Source organism: Cryptosporidium muris, genomic scaffold (genome assembly GCF_000006515.1).
Source record: "Cryptosporidium muris RN66 scf_1106632373425 genomic scaffold, whole genome shotgun sequence".
Lineage (NCBI taxonomy): Eukaryota > Apicomplexa > Conoidasida > Eucoccidiorida > Cryptosporidiidae > Cryptosporidium > Cryptosporidium muris.
Window position 1 is genome coordinate 1 of NW_002196577.1, and position 19,518 is coordinate 19,518.

The 19,518-nt window shown below is 26.8% G+C and overlaps 9 protein-coding genes and 1 non-coding gene across 10 annotated transcripts, besides 16 other annotated features; 3 read left to right on the forward strand and 7 right to left on the reverse strand.

Annotated features, from left to right (window-relative positions):
• Window positions 1-1,146, reverse strand: CMU_035270 (uncharacterized protein; the record flags this gene model as incomplete). The annotated part of the gene is made up of 1 exon (XM_002141669.1): window positions 1-1,146. A coding segment is annotated over one exon (1,146 nt), but the record flags the coding sequence as incomplete, so codon positions are not given.
• Window positions 7-35: a microsatellite.
• A 151-nt stretch (window positions 1,147-1,297) lies between the features above and the next one.
• CMU_035280 (uncharacterized protein) lies at window positions 1,298-2,662 on the reverse strand (the record flags this gene model as incomplete). The annotated part of the gene is made up of 1 exon (XM_002141670.1): window positions 1,298-2,662. One exon carries the CDS (start codon window positions 2,660-2,662, stop codon window positions 1,298-1,300), a length of 1,365 nt encoding a protein of 454 aa, XP_002141706.1.
• Window positions 2,652-2,680: a sequence feature (AT_rich).
• Window positions 2,681-3,170: 490 nt separating this feature from the next.
• Window positions 3,171-3,203: a sequence feature (AT_rich).
• Window positions 3,204-3,235: 32 nt separating this feature from the next.
• On the reverse strand, window positions 3,236-4,208 carry CMU_035290 (carrier protein, putative; the record flags this gene model as incomplete). The annotated part of the gene is made up of 2 exons (XM_002141671.1): window positions 3,236-4,057; window positions 4,113-4,208. 2 exons carry the CDS (start codon window positions 4,206-4,208, stop codon window positions 3,236-3,238), a joined length of 918 nt encoding a protein of 305 aa, XP_002141707.1.
• A 19-nt stretch (window positions 4,209-4,227) lies between these two features.
• Window positions 4,228-4,254: a microsatellite.
• A 199-nt stretch (window positions 4,255-4,453) lies between these two features.
• On the forward strand, window positions 4,454-5,181 carry CMU_035300 (U3 small nucleolar RNA-associated protein 11, putative; the record flags this gene model as incomplete). Its single annotated transcript, XM_002141672.1, has 2 exons — window positions 4,454-4,795; window positions 4,861-5,181. The coding sequence occupies 2 exons, from the start codon at window positions 4,454-4,456 to the stop codon at window positions 5,179-5,181; spliced, it is 663 nt and encodes a 220-aa protein (XP_002141708.1).
• Window positions 4,815-4,849: a sequence feature (AT_rich).
• Window positions 5,182-5,275: 94 nt separating the features above from the next.
• Window positions 5,276-5,366: a sequence feature (AT_rich).
• A 142-nt stretch (window positions 5,367-5,508) lies between these two features.
• Window positions 5,509-5,540: a sequence feature (AT_rich).
• Window positions 5,541-5,602: 62 nt separating this feature from the next.
• Window positions 5,603-5,658: a sequence feature (AT_rich).
• Window positions 5,659-5,787: 129 nt separating this feature from the next.
• Window positions 5,788-5,820: a sequence feature (AT_rich).
• A 179-nt stretch (window positions 5,821-5,999) lies between these two features.
• On the forward strand, window positions 6,000-7,994 carry CMU_035310 (uncharacterized protein; the record flags this gene model as incomplete). Its single annotated transcript, XM_002141673.1, has 1 exon — window positions 6,000-7,994. One exon carries the CDS (start codon window positions 6,000-6,002, stop codon window positions 7,992-7,994), a length of 1,995 nt encoding a protein of 664 aa, XP_002141709.1.
• Window positions 6,352-6,387: a sequence feature (AT_rich).
• A 38-nt stretch (window positions 7,995-8,032) lies between the features above and the next one.
• Window positions 8,033-8,069: a microsatellite.
• Window positions 8,070-8,207: 138 nt separating this feature from the next.
• Window positions 8,208-8,278: a sequence feature (AT_rich).
• A 254-nt stretch (window positions 8,279-8,532) lies between these two features.
• On the forward strand, window positions 8,533-9,372 carry CMU_035320 (uncharacterized protein; the record flags this gene model as incomplete). Its single annotated transcript, XM_002141674.1, has 1 exon — window positions 8,533-9,372. The coding sequence occupies one exon, from the start codon at window positions 8,533-8,535 to the stop codon at window positions 9,370-9,372; it is 840 nt and encodes a 279-aa protein (XP_002141710.1).
• Window positions 9,373-9,460: 88 nt separating this feature from the next.
• Window positions 9,461-9,531: a sequence feature (AT_rich).
• A 44-nt stretch (window positions 9,532-9,575) lies between these two features.
• Window positions 9,576-9,628: a sequence feature (AT_rich).
• Window positions 9,629-10,551: 923 nt separating this feature from the next.
• Window positions 10,552-13,005, reverse strand: CMU_035330 (uncharacterized protein; the record flags this gene model as incomplete). The annotated part of the gene is made up of 1 exon (XM_002141675.1): window positions 10,552-13,005. One exon carries the CDS (start codon window positions 13,003-13,005, stop codon window positions 10,552-10,554), a length of 2,454 nt encoding a protein of 817 aa, XP_002141711.1.
• A 558-nt stretch (window positions 13,006-13,563) lies between these two features.
• CMU_035340 lies at window positions 13,564-13,644 on the reverse strand. Its single transcript has one exon. It is a non-coding gene; the product is annotated as a tRNA-Leu (tRNA).
• Window positions 13,645-13,816: 172 nt separating this feature from the next.
• Window positions 13,817-13,845: a sequence feature (AT_rich).
• Window positions 13,846-13,874: 29 nt separating this feature from the next.
• CMU_035350 (uncharacterized protein) lies at window positions 13,875-17,528 on the reverse strand (the record flags this gene model as incomplete). The annotated part of the gene is made up of 1 exon (XM_002141676.1): window positions 13,875-17,528. The coding sequence occupies one exon, from the start codon at window positions 17,526-17,528 to the stop codon at window positions 13,875-13,877; it is 3,654 nt and encodes a 1,217-aa protein (XP_002141712.1).
• Window positions 14,040-14,074: a sequence feature (AT_rich).
• A 523-nt stretch (window positions 17,529-18,051) lies between the features above and the next one.
• Window positions 18,052-19,092, reverse strand: CMU_035360 (uncharacterized protein; the record flags this gene model as incomplete). Its single annotated transcript, XM_002141677.1, has 1 exon — window positions 18,052-19,092. One exon carries the CDS (start codon window positions 19,090-19,092, stop codon window positions 18,052-18,054), a length of 1,041 nt encoding a protein of 346 aa, XP_002141713.1.
• Between the last annotated feature and the right edge of the window lie 426 nt (window positions 19,093-19,518).

Sequence of the window (19,518 nt, forward strand, 5' to 3'; positions counted from 1 at the left end):
TAGTATTGGTGGTGGTTGTGGTGATGATGGTGGTGACGATGGAGACACTGGTTGTGATTGACCTTCTCTTATTATTGATAATGATACTGGTGTTGATAGTTTTTGTGCTAAAGATGGTAATGATTTTGTTGACCATCCTGGTGTAGCAAATTGACTTCCAGCTGGAATAGATGATGGTTCTTTTTTTGGAAGTACAAATGGTGGTAACTCCAATAATGAATCTTTTGTTAACAATTGTCCTGGTTCTAATAATTTTCTTCGTGGTTTTATTACTGGTAATAGTGATGTTTCATCTATAAGTTTTGATGGTAATGATTTTCGTTGTGGCTGTGGTATCGGTATTACTAGTTCTGCTGTTTGTCTTGATGGTCCTGTTGTTGATTCAGTATTTTGCAATCCCCCAGGCACTAATAATTGTGATGATTTTGGATCAACGAGAACTTGAGATAAGATTGATACAGTATCCATAAGCTTACCTTGAATATTCTGTTTCGTGTCTGCTTTAAAAGATCTATTAGACATAGCATATTGTGGCATTAGTGTAGCTTTATTTTCCACTTTAGCTTTATTTAGAGAAATTGATTCTTTTACAACTCTATGTTTAATAGGTACTGAAGGAATTAATTGAACTTCTTTTAGATATATATCTGATCTTGAAGAAAAGTCATTCAATTGAAATTGGCTAAGTACATTTAAAACTGTTTGACTATCTATTTTATGAGATACAAAGTGTAAAGTTAAATCTGTTGTCATACCAGATCTAGTAGTAGCTACAGGAAATAATTTATTTACCAAATTAGATGAAATATCAAGTCCAGAAGATTGATCACTTTGAAAACGTTGAGAGAAATGTGTATAATATTTATATACAAGTGGGTTCAATTCTTTTCTTTTTAAAAATAGTTCCTCCTCTAATTTATCTGTTGTAAAAATTAATAATGGATCTCTAATTGATGCTACTTTTGGAATACTTAAAACATTCTTTATAAATCCATTATATTCAGCAAATAAAGGTATTTGAATACTATCTCTACTACTTAAGGGACCCTTAAATATTACTTTAATAACCCCTATACATGTTTTTTTATCTTTATCTGAAAACATAAACATTCCAGAACTAACAAACATATTAATTTGGTATTCCATATATTGCATTACATGCTTACTATAAAGATCTTCCAGAAGATTATTACCATCTTTATATAATCTTTGATTAAATAAATAAAAAAAGCTTGGGTTAAGTACATAAAATAAATCACCAGAAAAGTATGATGGTCTCAAAATAGAAATGCAATCTTCAGAAGTAAAATTTCATATTCCAAGGCCTTGGACCAAATAATTGATATCTTTTCCCAGTATAAGGCGCAGGAACAATGTTACTGTCTTCATTGGTAACATCCCATCCCATAGAGGCATCACCTAACCAATTACAACGTCCCAAATTATCTTTATTGATATCAGGACAATCTAATTCATCATCTCTAAATTGATAAGTCATAGGTAATCCACTACTAACTTGCTTACTTAAATCTGATTGGTAATTAAGTCTTAATAATCGACGTTCAGAATCGTAGTTATAGTCATATAATCTTAGACTATTGACAATAGCTTCATAATTTTCCAGTTTCACAGAAATATCTGGTATTTGAAGTTCTGATTTATATATAAGATCTGATGCATGAATTCCACTATTGAAAACTAAACCATCTAAATCTAATAAATTCATCACTGAACCAAGTTTACTAGAAAATTCACGATTCTCTTCCTCAGGAACAAAAACAATTCTTTTCTCCTCACTTAAGATCCAAGATTCTAAATCCCCAAATGATTTACTTAAATAAAATAAACGGTTTATATTATTGTTATAATCTCTTTTATGATTGGAAACATAGGAGGGAGGACTTAAACACAAAATTTCAATATGGTTTGAAGGTTTATTATTACCTAATGATGCAGTCTCAATTTTACCATCACAAGGTGAAACAATGTTCTCAAAATGAGATTTACCTTTAATAGTTAAAGTAGCTATACCAATAATAGATTGAAATGATACCATTCTTGAACCAGCATTTAAACCATAATTATAATTTAAATTGAAGATAACATTTTTATATATAGGTTTAATTCTTGCTGAAAAAAAAAAATTTTTAGAAGAGTCCTGAATAGAAGAATACCACATGAGTGATACATGATGTATTAAACCTTGGTATTGTCTTGGAATATCATAATAATTTGTTTGTTCTGTACTTTGTAGACATATTTTGTTATTTACATCTTTATCGAGTAATTTTGATAAAGCAAACAAAGAACGAATATCTGTTTGTCTAAAATCTTCACCAAAAATAGAATGAGCAAATATCAATCTATTATTAGTAGTAGTAAGTACATTATTTTTTAAAGTATTTAAAACAACACCAATATTTTTGATATTAATACTCTCTAAATTACCTGATGGAACTTTGGCAACACCAACTGTCATCGGTAATGGAATAATCTCCCCTACACCTCCTAAAGATGGATAAATAGGAAGAAATGATATATCATTACATTTTGCTTCGAATATGCTATTACCAACACTATTAATTCTTACATTCAAATTAGATTGGGCAAGAGAACCTTTAATAAAATTTAGGCTAATGAATATAGGAACCAAAATTATCATAATAAAATATAAATTATACAATGTATAATGAAGAGCTGAAATATTCAACATCCTTGTTAGAATTATAACTTTAGATATTCAATGGAATTTCAATGAAATTAGTGTATTGCATTAACTTGAATATCTTTAATATTATATTATATGAGATATCCAATTTTATTACTTACTATAGGTAAAAAAAATTGAAATTATCTTGCAAATTATAAGAAGTAATAGAAGCCACAGGAGAAAAAAGAAAAAAAGATCACGTTATAATTTATAGATTTAGGCTTTATATTACCACACGTTCTATAAATACTTAAAATTTCCAAAAATATCACTTATTTTAAATATTAAAATTGGTTTATAAGCAAATATTGATGAAATTCTGAAATATTTAGTCCCCTATTGTTTAATAACAAGTTCTCACCTTTAAATTTGAAGTATTTAGTATGATAAGCGCTATAGGATCTAAAATTTAAAGAGCTCATAAGGTCTAAAAATCTATTTTTAGATAGAAAATTGATAGAATAATAAAATTAAAAAAAAAAAATTAATAAATCCAACACCTAGGGTTTCTATTTTAAAAAAGTCCTATTTTAAGTGATTTTTGTAAAAGTTGGAAATTTTAGAATTTGTCCAATCAACACATAATAAAGTAATCATTGTATGAGGGGCTATCCTAAAATAATATGTTGGATAACCTGCAAAAAATCCCAATAAACCTTCATTTCTATATATTTTTGTCGCACAGTCTATAAATCCTAAATATGGCATTTGACCATTAGGTAATTTAGCCATCTTTTGAAGCCTAGTCTTTATCAAATCAAATGGTAGTGAGAATGTTACTGCAAATATTCCAGAAATTGCAGATGCAATTAAACTAGTAGTCTGAGTATCTCCGAATTTAGGTTGTAATATCTCTTTTGTTTGATCAAATGAAGCTAACATGCCCATATTGAGTGCCATTGCACGTATTACTGTTGGGGTACTTCCTCTCCATAATGATAGTACACCTTCATCTTTTATTATTCTTGACATAGCATTAAAAACTCCTTTATAATGACGCCTTTGTTGAGGGGGGAGAGTTGAATCAGTTTGAAGGCGAATTAATGATAAGTCTGCAGGATTTCCAATAATTGCTGCAATACCTCCTGCAGAAAGACCTATCATTGCTTTTGTATGAACAGGTAATGGTTCATTATTTTTCTTCATTGAATCACTAACGACACGAAATAAACCCAATCTTGCAGTAGTATATGTAATTTGACGAACTAAACCTGCATCTAATCCTTTATAAAGACCCCTAATACCATTATTTCGTATTATGTCCTTTGTTATTATAAATGGGTTTTTACTCCCATTATGTTCACCTGCTAACTGAATTCTAACCTTAACCATATCAATTGGTTGAATCTACAGAAAAATTTCAAATTAGATAAATTTGGGAATTAAAAATAAGTTAACATACACAAGTAGTAGCACAGCATCCTGCTAATCCACCCACTATAAATGGTTGAATAGTCTTTATATTACTCAAAAGTTTACTATCGTTTCTTTTCTCCATTATTCAAACTTTAATATTAATATTTATATATATATATATGTATATAATATTAAAAGTATAATTAAGAGAAAAAAAAAAATTAATCCGTTCTTTCTTTCTTCACGAGAGAAGTAGGAAAAATATTGAATCTTAAAGTAAATACGACTGTAATATATTACCGCCTAGTCTATACTTCTAGCCTAATTAGTAATTATAACTAAAATTAATTTGACAATCTCTAATATTAATAGTACAAGAGGTTATCAATGTCATCTTTAAAACATTCAATCCATCGTAGAGTTCACTTAGAAAGGGCAACTCCTGCTAATCGTTTAAGGTTTGGGATCTTAGAAAGAAGACAGGACTACAAACTCCGTGCTAATAGATATCATGAAAAAGAAAGACTATTTCAAGCTTTAAGAGAAAAAGCTAGAACCAAAAATCCTGATGAATTTCATTTTAATATGATTAATTCTAGATTAAATAAAGGAAGATATGAAAAAGTTGAAAAATTTTGTATTAATGAATCCTTATCTAAGGAAGAAAAGAAACTTATGTCTAGTCAAAACCTATCATACATTAGATATAGAAAATCTATTGACAATAAGGTAAGTTTTTAGTTTAATCTTTTTTTCTAAATTATTTATATGATTTTTAAATATCTAATTCTCAGAAAATAGAAAGGATGGCAAGTGAATTGCAGATTATTGGATATTCTACTGAGAGAAAACATTTATTTTTTAGTGATGATGAAAATGAAGTTAATTCTAATTGTAATAATACTATAGATAAAAATCTTACAAAGGATATAGTTAAAACTATAACTAAATCATACAAAATGTTAAATGATACAATTATACGTTCCTCTAAACTAGAAAGAATTGAAGGGAAGCTTGAATTACACAAAAATTTGTTGGAAAAAGGTAGAAGAAAGAAAATTATAGATAATAATGGAAAAGTAAATTTTGTTTGGTATCCAAAAAGGAAAAAATGAGATTATTATTTAGAAGAATTTTATTTTGATTATACTTGATCATCTCTAATTAACAATATTAATATATTATTGTGGAATTTCTTATTATTATCACTTTATTTAAATATTTATTTTAATTATATAGGATTAATAGATTATAATTTTAAAGAATATATTTGTTATATATATTTAATTAATATAAATTAGAGATGAATTTATTTTGAAAAGTAACTACTTACAGAAAGGTAAATTATCAAGTAAATTAGGAATAGGCCGTAATGAATTTGTACTTATTATATCTCTATTTACTTTGGTATTTGATTATTTTCCTCCATATTTACTAAACACTTTTATATATATCTAAAATATTTATAAATTAAGATGATATTACGAAAAAAGAGACCCTAAGTATAAAAAGACCATAATACAAGCTGTAGCAAGCTAATATTAATATTATTAGTTTTTTACTTAAGAAGAATTATATAAAGTTATATATTTCAATAGTAACAATAATAAAATGGAAACTAAAAAGTTTAACTTTTAATTATCTCTGAAATACTGAAATCTATCATTAAAGGGCGTGTGGCGCCTATGAGGCGGTTTTATTATTTTCAGATTTAGAAATGGAATAATTATAAATAAAAACATTAATAATAAATTCCCTATGAATTTGTATTATTAATATTAAAAGTTATAATAACTAGGTTTACAGAAATTTTAGAATTTAGTTGTTCTAATATTGAATTTAAATATTTGGGTACTTGGTTTGTACTACCAAGACAAAAATAGGATTTCTTGGATCTAAAAAAATATCAACAACTTGTATTTTATATCTTATTATGGTAACTACAATCTTTATTATATTTTTGATTTTATTGAATTATAATGAGTGTATAATTACAAATAATGGTGAATCTAAGAAGAAAATCAAGGATATTAAATATGCATCCCAATTTCCGAGACAGTATATATATGATGGTGGTAGTAGTTTTAGACATTTACCAACAACTATTTTACAAGATGAATTATCTAGTGAATCTTTACCTATTAAAGGGGATAAAAATATATCTAGAGGAAGTAAATATAAAGGTAAACATAAGGAAGTAATATATAGATATGTTCATCCTCCAGTTGGTTATGAGAAAAAATCACTTGAGGCTTTACAAAAACAATTGGATACATTAACAGAAGAAAATAAAAATTTAAAAAATGAAAATAAGTTATTAAGTGAGAAATTACAATCATTAAAGGATGTGCCAAATAAATGTGAAGATCAATTTAAAATAAAAAAATACAAAAGTGATTATAGAAAATGTAAAGATGAATTAAAAACTTTAAAAAAGCTTAAAACACAGAAATCTACTGACACTGATAGATTAGTTTCGGAAAATTCTGATCTTAAATCTCAATTGGAGAAATTAAAGATGAAATTGGTAAATATCGAAAATAATAACTTAATAAAATCTAATTTAGAAAATCAAAATAGAGATAATGTAGATTTAAATAGAGAATTAGTAAATTGTAAATCACAAAATCAAGATCTACAAAATGAGATAAAAGAAGTGAATAAAAAGTTAGATGAAGTGAAAATAACTAGTAAACAGGAACTTCAGATGAGTACTCAAATATTACAAAATAATTTTATACAAAAAGAAAAAGAATTGAATGATATCATAAATAAGAATAAAGTAAATGTTCAAAATATGAGTGAAGAAATATCTAAATTAAGGACTGATTTATTAAAAGAACAAACTATTAAGAATAAAGATAAAGAAGTTTTTAATCTTAACAAAGTTATTGAGGAACTTAATAATAAAAATAAGATTTGTGAAGAAAAAGTGGTAAATTTAGAGAATGAAATAGGAATATTACAACAAAAAAATTTGGATTTAAGTAATAATTTGAGTAATGTACAATTAGAATTAGATCATACTAAGGAAAAAGTTATTCAAACAAAAGAATTATTGGAAACTGAAAAATCCAAAACAATAAATTTAGAAAGTTTATATAATGGACTTAATGAAAAACATAAACAAGCTTTAGATGAAATTAAAGTTGCAAAAACTAACATAGAGCAAGGTGCTAGTTCTGAATTAGAACTTAAATCTAGTTTATTAATATTAGAAAATCAATTAAAAGAAGCAAATTATGCTCTTAGTCAATCAGAAAGATTGAAAAGTGAAGGTTTAAGTGAATGTGAACGAATTTCAAGTGAACTAAGAACACAAATTAAGATACTAGAATCTCAGTTAGTAGATACTACAAGTGTAGTTAATTATAAATTAGGTGAAATTGAAAGTTTGAAACAGAAAGTTAATGAATGTACTATTAAATCATCAGAAATAGAAAGTGAGTTTCAAGAAAAGCTTAGATTAATTTCAACAGAACTTAAAAATGCTCAAAAACAAGTTTTAGAACAACAAGAAATATCAAAAAGAATTCAATATCTTGAATCTGAACTTCAGAAGTGCAGAGATAACTATCGAAATAATCTACAAATAAATATTCCTCCAGAAGTTAAACAAAATATGGATAAATTAATTGCTAACCTCCAAGAAATACAATCATTAGATAATCAAGGTTTAAGACCAGTAAAAACTCCACAATTATTACCTAAACATCAATCTGAATCTGAATTTAAAAAATTTGTTTTATTAAATGAGGAAATCCTCAAACTTAAGAATCTTAAAAGTTTTTTTTTGAAAAATATCTATGGTAAGAAAAGAGAATATGAAGGTATGGATTTTGAAGATGCTTTTCAACAGTGGTCTACTCAAAAAGATCCTTTTCCAAATAAGAATATTGAAAGATTTAGACGTGTTAAATCAATATAAAAACTCACTCATTTTTATGTAAGAAAAAAGAGTTATCTTATTATATATATTATATTTTATTCTATATTATATTATTTAAGTTAGATATTATCACTTATTTAATTATAACAAGATATGTAATATCACATTATATTAAATATAATGTAAGCGATTAAGTTTGAGATAAGACAACTTTAAAACTTTTTATTCTTTTATATAAAGCTTGGAATTTGCTTATTTAGAAATAAATTGTTTGAAAATTATTAGATAAAAGATCTAATTTTTACATTTTTTTATATAAATTACAAGTTTACTAGTAAACTATTTTCTATAACACTCTTTAGATATAATCTAAAAAATATTTTCAGTGATTTACCGCCCTTTATTGGGACATGTAACCTAACCTGAGCGGGCAATTTCTATTTATTTCAAGGCGTATTAGTATCGTTTAATAAAAAAAAAAGTAAAAACTTTAATTGAAACATGTAAATAGTATCTATTACACTTCTATAAATACCTTTAGATATTTGATTTGTCTTATCTAGTCTAATAATCAAATATGGTTCTTAGAGCTGTTTTTAAGATTCCAGGTACAGGAGGTATAGGTCTAAGTATTTCACTTGGAATGATGGATGAGATTACTAATAAGACTTCAACTCCAAATCCAGAAATTCAAACAAAATATTTAGATAACACAAAATTTTTGGGGATAACAAACAATAATAAGGATGTGGGTCAAAGTAAGAATGAAAATAAGACTAATATTGAAAGTGGGAGTGAATGTAACTGTAGTGAATGTAAATCTACAAAGACTTACAGAAATACTAAGAATAACATAATAGATGCTAATTCAAATAAAGAAATTAATAAAAGGATATCTATACATGAGAATGAATGTGAATCAATGGGAATTATTACAAAGATGTTAACTTCTTTCATGACATGTACTGCATCTGAAATTTCTAAAACGAAGTATATTACAAAAAAAGTGGAAAAAAAAGGTACTGATATTGAATCTACAGAAAATCTTAAATGCTCCCTAAATAAATATAATGAGAATTCATCTAATATAACAGTTTCTCAATCATTATATCCTGATGATATTCTTGTAACATACAATACTTCTGTTTTGCAGTTAGATAAAAAAGAAAATAGTAAAAGTATGAAACATACCAACAGGAGTAGACCACCTGGAAATGCACCTAAAATTGACAGTAAATCTAATAAATGTATTTTTAGAAACTGTTACTACAAAAGTGAAAATATTTCAAGGAAAAATGATGAAATAATCTCTGTACCTTCTGCAGTATATCCCGATAATATTCTATTGATGATAAAGAAATCAAAAAATAAGCGGAACAAAGATAAAAGGAAGGCTACAATGTCGCACTTAAATTAAAGATAGAAGTTATAGGTTAAATAATGTTAATGTAGTACCCTATTAGACTAGTAATTTTCTTATTTATATTCTAATAATCAGAGTACCCTAATTTTGATTTTACTATTATAAATAATATAAATCTTCAATTAGTTTTATTTGTATAAATTACTTTAATATCACATATTTACTTGATATATTAATATCTCAGTATAATGTAACTCTAATATAATTATTTATACTATTATTTATACTAAAAATATATTATCTTTTAATAGAGACTATAAAAAAACTGCGAATAATTTTCATATATAACATTTATACTAGTAAAAATTACTGAAATTAATAATATTGAAGAAATTCAAATTATAGTGTGGACTTCAGTCTTACTTGATTAGGAATTTACAATATAGTAAAATTGTAAATACAAAAATTCTTGAGATCTTGGATCAATTATATTATTGATTCAACTAGATTCAAAGTTAAAGATGGAGAACTGAAAAAGTAAGCTTAATAAGAATTATACTACTTCTAAACTATTAGCTGTTTGATAATTGCAAACTTTTGATAATAAAATAGAATTTGTATCAATACATAATTACATTTAAACATAGAAATATAGAAAGGAAACCAACCCAAAGTAAAATAATAGAATATTCCAATAACTTATAACTTATTCTAAATTTTCAGAAGACCTACTACATTAATTTATGATAGTATTTATTTGCAAATATGTTGTAAAAATTCCATAAAATAATTTATCAAAGAACAATAAAGGGTCCAAATTAAATTTTATATAGATAACTTAAAACAAGCTGCAATATCAAACACCAAGCAGTACTAGAACTTTTTCGAACCTTAATATATATTGGAATATTATCTATAATCTTAAAATATGATTCTAACTGATATAAATGCATATTCCCTTGAGTTTTCCTTGTATAATTCTAACTTAAAAGTATTAAATACTTTTAATACTATGCTATTTTCAGTTCCACTCTTATTATTCCTATTTTTTTCAATATAAACTACGATATTTAATATGTTTGCAGTATATCCCTCAATATTGATACAAATATTAATATTCAAGATATAAAGCTTTCTATTACATTTAGATGTACAAAATAGAGGTTGTACATATAATCAGACAACTGTTCAAGTAATCCATCATTGCTAAACTATGACTTTTTTATTTATAGATTATAAACCAGATTGTGATTTCAACCTGCTAAGTAATTGACTATTATTTTTTGATGATTTTAATGATTCCAGGAAAATTCTACGTGTTTTATCACTTAAATTATTTTTTGTAACCATACTTAAGTATTTATTATGAACTTCTTCATATGTTGAATTAATATCTTGAATATAAAGTTTATTAATTAAAACACTATTTATAACTTTTGACAATTTATCATTATAATAATCTAAATCTATTTTATGACCAAATTCACTACCACAAAGAAGATATTGTATAGAAAGTAGTTTCACCATTTCCTTCGCATCTTTAAAAGCTATAGTTGAAAGAAGTTTTGAATCTTCAGAAATTCTCTCTCCTATATCAAGATCATTTCTATATTTTGAATCAAGTAAAACAATTTGATTACTAATTATACTAATATTACTTCTTATTTGGGAAAGTTTTACATCTGTATTTGATTGCTTTGCTAGACTATCCTCTAATAAAGACAATTTTTCAAGTTTTGAGTATTTAGAAAGTAAAAGTCTTTCTTTCTCAGTTATATACGAAATTGTGGCAATCCAATTCTCTGATTTAGTTATAATATCTAATATTTCATTTAATTTTTCCTCAATTAATTTACTTTTATCCATGAATTTAGACTTCTTTTGTTTATCTGTAATAAATGAGCTATAATAATTTGAGTCATTCTCAGTTAATTTCAAAGATTCAGTTAACACTTCTCTAGCATTTTTTATATCTAGAGATAGACTATTCAAGTACTCCCTTTTGTCAAATTTAAATGTATAATTGATATCATCATCCAAATATAGATTAACAAGAGGTAAACCAGGTTTACTATAATTCACATTCATTTTGAATCCTGTCTCTGGGTGCTTAACTACTGCTTCAAGAGTATCCCTTTTCTTTGAAGTAATTTCGAGTCCATATCCTTCAATAACCTCAAGATTAGATATATCAATATTATCTAAATCAGTAACTTCGAAATTTTTGTAAATAAAAACAAATTTTGGTTCTTTAGCTAAATTTCTACCCATAGCTGAACCATACATACTTGGAACAGTGTTATAATCATTCTTATATTGATTTAAATATTGTTGCTCAAGTCTCGATGTATTATCAACTTCTCTAACCCTAGCTAATTTCAATAATTTTTCCCATTGTTTAGTTGTGCAATACCTTTTTTCTACAATAACATAATCACCTTGGTTATTAGCTACACGTTTGAGAGATTGACTAACCCATTTAGAATCTTCAAACTTTATTTGAGCTTCACTCTTGAATTTCTTTGTAGAAGATTTCTGTAGCAAATAATATAATTTAGATTTCTCCTTATTTTGTTCAGTTTCAGAGATATTCACTTCTTTATCATCCTTTTTTGAATGTTTGTTATTATAAGCTGAACGAATATGAGTATGGACTTCCTTTGCTTCACTAGAAAGTGGTATATTGAAACGTTCAGAGCCAGGAATATCTATATTTCCAATATTTGGTTTATTAAGCAAAATATACATATATGAAATAATTCGTGCTATTTCCTTTTTAATATCATCACTCTTTCCTAAATCCTTATATATAGATTTTATAAGGTTAGAAGGTATAAAAGATGAATCCAATAAATTACCATTATTTATAACTGAATTAGTCAAAATATCTAAAATATATTGTATATAGGCTAAACGTTCATTCTCTGTTTCAACTGGGCCCAATGGATTCTTTTGATTATATTTATCAAGATAATAATCATATAAAATATTCAGTCTCTCCTTACTTTTTCCAAGCATCTCCCAAACCTTCATGTAAACCCTCTCAACTTCTTCCTTGGTAGCATGCTTGCTGATTTTTGGCATATACTTTATTACTTCTTCAGGCTTAAAATCATGCTCATCCATCCCCTCAAATATTAAATATTTGGGAATCTTTTTATGGTGCTTTTTATTTTTTCGCTTTTTAGCTGATCTATCTAAATCCAGTTGAGTATAAATTGTTCCTCTCTGTTTTTGTTTTATACCTTCAGAAATTCTTGCAAATTCTAAAAATTCCTTCCTTAAACGTCTCATATCCAAATCAGAAGGAATTTTGCCTGTAGTTTGTAGTATATATTGACGAAATGGTTCTTCATATAATCGTAATTTGTTCTCAAATGTCAATGGTTCCAAACTCTTTGATGTTAGTACGTTAGAATTTCCAAGTGAATAAGGATAATTTTCAGCCTTAGAACCATACGTTCTATTTGAACTCTTTACTATTTCTCCCTTCCTAATATCAGTAGTTTGACGGCCATAATATCCTCCACCATAATTTCCTATAGGACGCTTATCTGCATTATCAGTGGGAGAATCATAAGCCCACAAATTAACATCACCATTAAATGAATTTGCTTGTTCTAAACAAGAAATTAGAGTCAAACATCCAGATACAAGTCCCAAATATATAAATTTATTAAACATCATTGTAGTCAACCTTTAAAGTAAATAAATTAAGTCCTATTTAGAAGTCACTGTATTAATAAAAAAGTTTGTGTACTTTTTATTATATAAAAGTTGTCTTCAATTAAACCAAAAATTACATAAAGATTAATAACTTATAAAGTAAATAACTTCAACTTACAAGTGTCAAAATTGGACGTAGTATCCGAGAGTATCCAATTTTTGTTATGACAAGACGTAGCATGTAACAGAAGTCCACTACTATCAGCTATTATTTGTGGATTTTTAAAGATAGAGTAAAACTATCAATTTGTCATTTCCATTATATATAGTTAATTATTATTAAGAATGCTCATATAGAATATAGTTAATGGAGAGACTTTTTATGAAGTTTTCATTGTGTATTATTAAATAAGCTATTAAGAGTAGGATTTTTATCTAGCTCTCTTTTTGATGGAAAATTCATAAAATTCCTTAAATAATGTTTTATACTTGTGACTTTACGAACGTTTACATGAAATCTAAGAACATATTCTAGCAATGGACTTTAAAAGTAAAGTCGGAGATGACGACGCTGAAAAGTGACAGGGACGGGATTCGAACCCGCGCAGTTACCTATAGGTGCCTAAAACCTACCCCTTGGACCAACTCGGGCACCCTGCCATCCCTTCTGGTGAGTTTTTGAGAAGAAAGACCTCCTACAATATAGATAAAATTAGATTTAGAAAATTTTTAATATTAAGGGGAAATCTAATAAATTTAAAGAATCTGATCTGTTCAGATTCTCTAAAACCTAGTATTCATCTCTTCTAGTCTATCCGATATTTCTTAGATCTTTTTTTAAATTTATATTACTTATTAAAACTGGGTTCTAATTAAATAAAACCTCAGAACTACTCAGTTAACTTTAAAGATAATTTATAAGCTACTTCAGGTGTCAAAATTTTCTGATACTCTGAATTTAAAGGTAATAGAAACAAGTAAATAGCTTTACTAAGATCCATCTGATGTTGGACAACTACATTAGCAACAGCTTTACAATTTATTTCTGAATCATCTAAATTTTTAATTTTCTTTATATCTTTTAAAATTTCTTTAGTCTTTTGACAAATATTAGATGCTAATAAATCTATATCTCTTTGCACTTTAAGAGGGACTATAGATGTATCAATAGGATTATTTTGGACTTCTTCTATCAAACGATATGGTAACATATCATAAATTAGGACGTTAGACTTAAAGTATTGTTCTAACCATTTAAGTGTTATATCTGAATGATCTTGAATTGATTTTTTAACTGTATCATCAGCTGGGAAATAAGTATTTATATAATTTACTAGTGAATTAGATATTTGTTTAATTGTCAAGCCAAGATATCTAATAGCTGTAAGAGTTCCTCCATTACCTGAAACTGAACTGATTTCCCTTATTGCTTTTTCTAAATCTGTTTGATCTATTATTGTACTTTCAGAGTAAAAGTGAAATAAATTAACAAGGATTTCTTTAGTTTGTTCAATATATATAGGTTTAAGATATTTTTTCCTTATATTTGCATATGTTTCAATATAACATCGTATAAATTTTGCAAAGTTAATATATAAAAGATCTTTATAATCAATAGGTTCAGGCTCTAATTCATAAATTGTAGAAGGTGATTGAGATACTTCAGAAGGCTCAGGAAAGGAAGTATGTAGAAATTTCTCCAATACTAAATTCGAATTCTCTGGAGAAGATATATGAGATATATCAATATTCTGTATTCCTGATGATTTCATAGGTATTTGAGATGATTTATCTAATTTATTTTCTTCTAAATCCTTTTGTATATATCCACTATTATCCCAATTTTCAATAAAACTTTTACCTACTTCGTTATATGAGGACTCCTCAAGTTTCATATCCTCTGTAGGTGTATGAGATATGTCAATATCCTGATTTTGCAAAGAAATTATGGGTACTTGAAGCGATTTTCCTACTTCATCCTGTTCTAAGTCCTTTTTAATATGCTTATTGTCCGAATTTTCCATAAATCTTTCATTTACTATTCCTTTATATAAAGATTCCCTCGATTCAATTGGATATTTTAAATCCCAATTATCTTCAACTATATTATTTAAGTGCTCTAATGGGATATCAGATAATTTCACAGGAATTTCACTTTTCATAAAGGAGTCATGAAACACTTCATTAGTTTTTTGGGGGAATTTATTCTTGGTAGTATTAAGTCTTTCTATTATTTTATACTGTGGGGATTCAGAAAATTCTGATAATTGTTCTTTTGGTGTTCCTATAATATTTTCAGAAAATACAGAGGATGTAGACTCTTTTTTTTCGGGAATAAAGGCTGTATTAGTAGAATAATCTGTAATAATCTTTTTATTTGGTCTAAGTGGATGTGTAAGATCTTGAGGATATTCGCTGTTATATATTCCGATATTTACACCTTCCAAAGGTCTTTTTAGTATATTATCATTATTTGTATATGTCTCTTCTTTGTAACCTCCCGATAATTCCATACTTAATTCTGGTTTATTACTATAAGTTAAAATCTCATGTTCTCTAAAAGGAGATTTTTCAGTGATTAATTGAGCAAAATCAATATTTTTTGTTGGTGATATATCAGGAATTATGTTTATTGGAGAGTTCAATTTTTCTGAAGCTGAATCAAACTTATTCTCTAAAGATTGCTCCTGAGATTTCTTAGTAGATAAAAAAAGATCTTCATATGAGGGTAAAGAAACCACATTATTCACATCAGGTTTTTTTGCAAATTCTTCATCTATTAGAGAATTATCTAGTAATACATCATCCCTTTCTTCATTGTTATCATTTTTGGTAGATTCCACAGAATCTTCTAATGAAACAGGGCTTTGTTCATGTCTCAATGTATAGGTATTAGGGATATTTTGGGACACTTCATTAGATTCAGGAAGATCTTCAGGATTAAAAGGGGTTTCTATACCATCGATTATCTTAAGTTTATTATGAGCTATTTTTAAAGCCATATCAGGAGTAAATGAGATATCTTGTTGTAAAAATACCTGAATAATTTCTCTTATCTCAATATTTAACATTTCTTCTTTGCCTACATAGAGATCTAGGTTACCACTTTTACCATAAATGGAAAATTCCATATTTATAAATGATTCCCACAAATTACTGGCTATTTTCTCTTTTTCTAATATAGTCATATTATTGGGTAACTTCTCTTTAAAACCATTCTCATTAAGTAATTTCCACAAAACTAGTGGAATTTTATCACTTAATGTCCAAACTTTTCCAAAAAATTCAATAATAATAGGATCCTCTAAAGTATTATCCTCAAAATATAGATTAATCCCAAGTCTTCCCATATACTCTATTGCAAATAATTTAAACCAACGTATACGTAATCTAATTAATTCCTTTTTATCTGGTATTATTGAATCAGAAAAGTTTTCACTAGGAGTTATTATTTCAGGTATATCTTTTTTCCCCTGTTCTATTTGAATATTTGTGGAATTTATTTCATTTAACGATTTATTTATTGAAGATTTCGCTAAATTAGTATCAGTATTAATAAATTCTTTATATGAAGAATCTGAATACAATATTTTCTGTTCTGTAATTTTTCTAGATGCTTCTATTTCTGCCAAATACTTGTCAACATATGGGATTATATTTTGTTTAATTGTATCACTAGATAAAACAGAATAATATTTATAATATGACAAGTCAAGTGTCCCATTTAATTGTTCATTTATGATATATTCCATATTAAGGAAACCTTGCCAAGCCTCCTTAATTATACTTTTTTTCTCTTCAATAGTTCTCCATTTTGATAGTAATTCTAGAATACCGTTCATTACGATAGTATCCCAAATTTCTATAGGTAGTTCACTAATACTTGGAACTTTTTCTAAAAACCAAAATTCCCGAAATAATTTCCTTATAGAATCTGTATAAAATTTGGTTCTATCTATGTTAATAGGAATTCCATAATTTTCTAATAGAATTTCAGTAAAAGTTATAAACCAATTTATTCTTGTATCTTCACCAAGGTATATTGGCTCACTTTGAGTTTTCAAAGATATTGATTGCAAGGATGAAGATTCATGAAATTCTTTAACTTTAGTTGGAGTTTTACTAGGAGATGGTATTATAATAGAATTATGCATATTATCAAAATTTATATATTGATTTTTAAGTTTAGATGGAGTTTGATCTATAGATGGAAAATTTACTCCTAAATTTGGATCTTGAACATTTGAATGTGGATTTGTGGATAAAATAAAACTTTCAATATCAGTCAGAAGTCCCTCAGATTCATCCCAAATTTGGTTATTTAGATTAATTAATGCGTTATAACATATTTGCAAATCATTCTCTATTAGTATAGGAATTAGCCTATGACCTTTATGAATTTGAGCACTTCCAATTCCAGGTATCTCCAATGATTCAAATGGTGGATCCAAACATTTTGATTGATTAAAATTTTCACATTGTATTATATTTATACAGTATAATATAAATAACCAAAATAGAAAAATTCTTGAAGCTTTTTTCATATATTTTAGTCAGTGTTATATATATAAAATCCTTTATATAAAATAAATACTAGTCCAAAAAATTTATTATAAGAGTAATTGTGTACACAAAACCCTCTAAAAAAGTAAAAAGATTCAAATTGTCTCTATCGCTTATTATTAGTAATTATGCAATTTCACTAATAATTTGTGTGTCATAAATAGACATTATAGTGCCAAGTATTACCCGCTATATATTGGTTTCAAATTAACTTAACAGAAACTGAATATAAAAAATCAGGTAAAATAGGAAATCTAGGAATTTTATTATTCTCGTTTCTGCTAAAAAATAATTGTAATTAATTCCTGGAAAGTAAAGTTTTCATAGTTAATTTAATATATATTTGATAGATTACTTTAAGAATTAGTTTGCAATATTTTTTTTTTGTTACTAATGAAGACTTTTGCTAAGTATATCATCAGGTAATATTAAAAAATTACGGTGAATGATTATACTAATGTTAACCATATCACACTTTAACTAACCTATTTAGCAACTCGTATTCTAGAATAACAAGTAGGCTATTCCATAGACTATTGGAGCAATTCCATAAACTGAATGTTTTAGAATAAATGCGCTAGTCGCATCAGATGATTTAATCTCTTCATCTTTAACAACAGTTACATTTTCGACATGTGACGTTTGTGAATCTGCAGAATTTGATAGTTTGGTATCATTTACGGCAATTGTAGATGTAACTTTATCAGCAACTTTTGCTGAAGTTTCTGTTGTTATTTGAACTGTTGATGATGGCAATGATTCTGCTTTTGTAAGCTCTGGAACTTTAGTTGAGGTAGTTGTTGAAGTAGTTGTTGAAGTAGTTGTTGAAAGAACAGATTTAAATTTACCACAAGTAGATGATAATGGATCAGTATGACAAGGACAACCGGGATTTTGGAGATTTCTGAAACAGCTACAAATCAATTCATCTTCATCAGTTACTAACTGTTCTGAAGAACATGGGCAACCTTCAGTTTCTGGTTTCTGTACACATTTAGTTGTAATCGATGAATCATCTATTAATATTGGTGTCAATTTTCTACATGCTTTTAATGTGATACAATGTGGAGAATCTGATTGGTCTCCATAACACAAACCACCCTCCCCTAGTGGATTCAAAAATGATGTGCAGTTTGTATATGGTGAAGCATATGTCAAAGGGGAAACTATGCACATTCTATCATGATCCTCACCCAAACTAGTTAAACCACTCAAACATTGACACTCAGGAGAGTTTTTATTTGCACAGAAGCATGGTGGAGAATCAAATCCACTTTGTTGAGAATCATAACATACACAGTCTGATCCTTTAAAATCATAATACGTTTCACGTGTATCTATTAAACTATCGCATGGACATCCTGGAATTTGTGGAATTAGTGCGCACAACAAGACAAATTTTGGGGTTTTTGCTTGTTGAGTTGTGTATTGACTATCTAATACTCCATTATCATCTGAATTTGCTTCACCTTCGTTTGATAATATTACATTTTGAGAATAGCATTGTAAAATTAGTAAAAGTAGAAGTAGACACAATAGTTTCATCTTCAAATAATTATTTTCCTGGTCAAACTTCGTACTTTCTGATATTAGAAATGAAATAATTTTAACTTTTAGTTTTTATTATAATTGAGAATATATATAACTTAGATTATATGTACTGTATTAGCCGCTAATGCCTGCATCCTATAACTCGAAACCGAACTTGAGTAGAGTGAGCTATTAAGGATAAAAATCAATAATAATAAGTTATTACTAGTTATTTTGGGTATTTTTGATAAATTAGATAAGTAATATATATTATATTAATGTTACATAATACTGTGTTTCATCCTTACAAAGAAAAAATTAATTTTTGCATTAGTAATTGCATGTAAAGTTAAATACTGCCGCTGCATCCTTTTATGAAATAGCTCTAAAAGGTCTACATTGTCTGATGTTTATAATTCATATAGGACTTTCCAATAAATA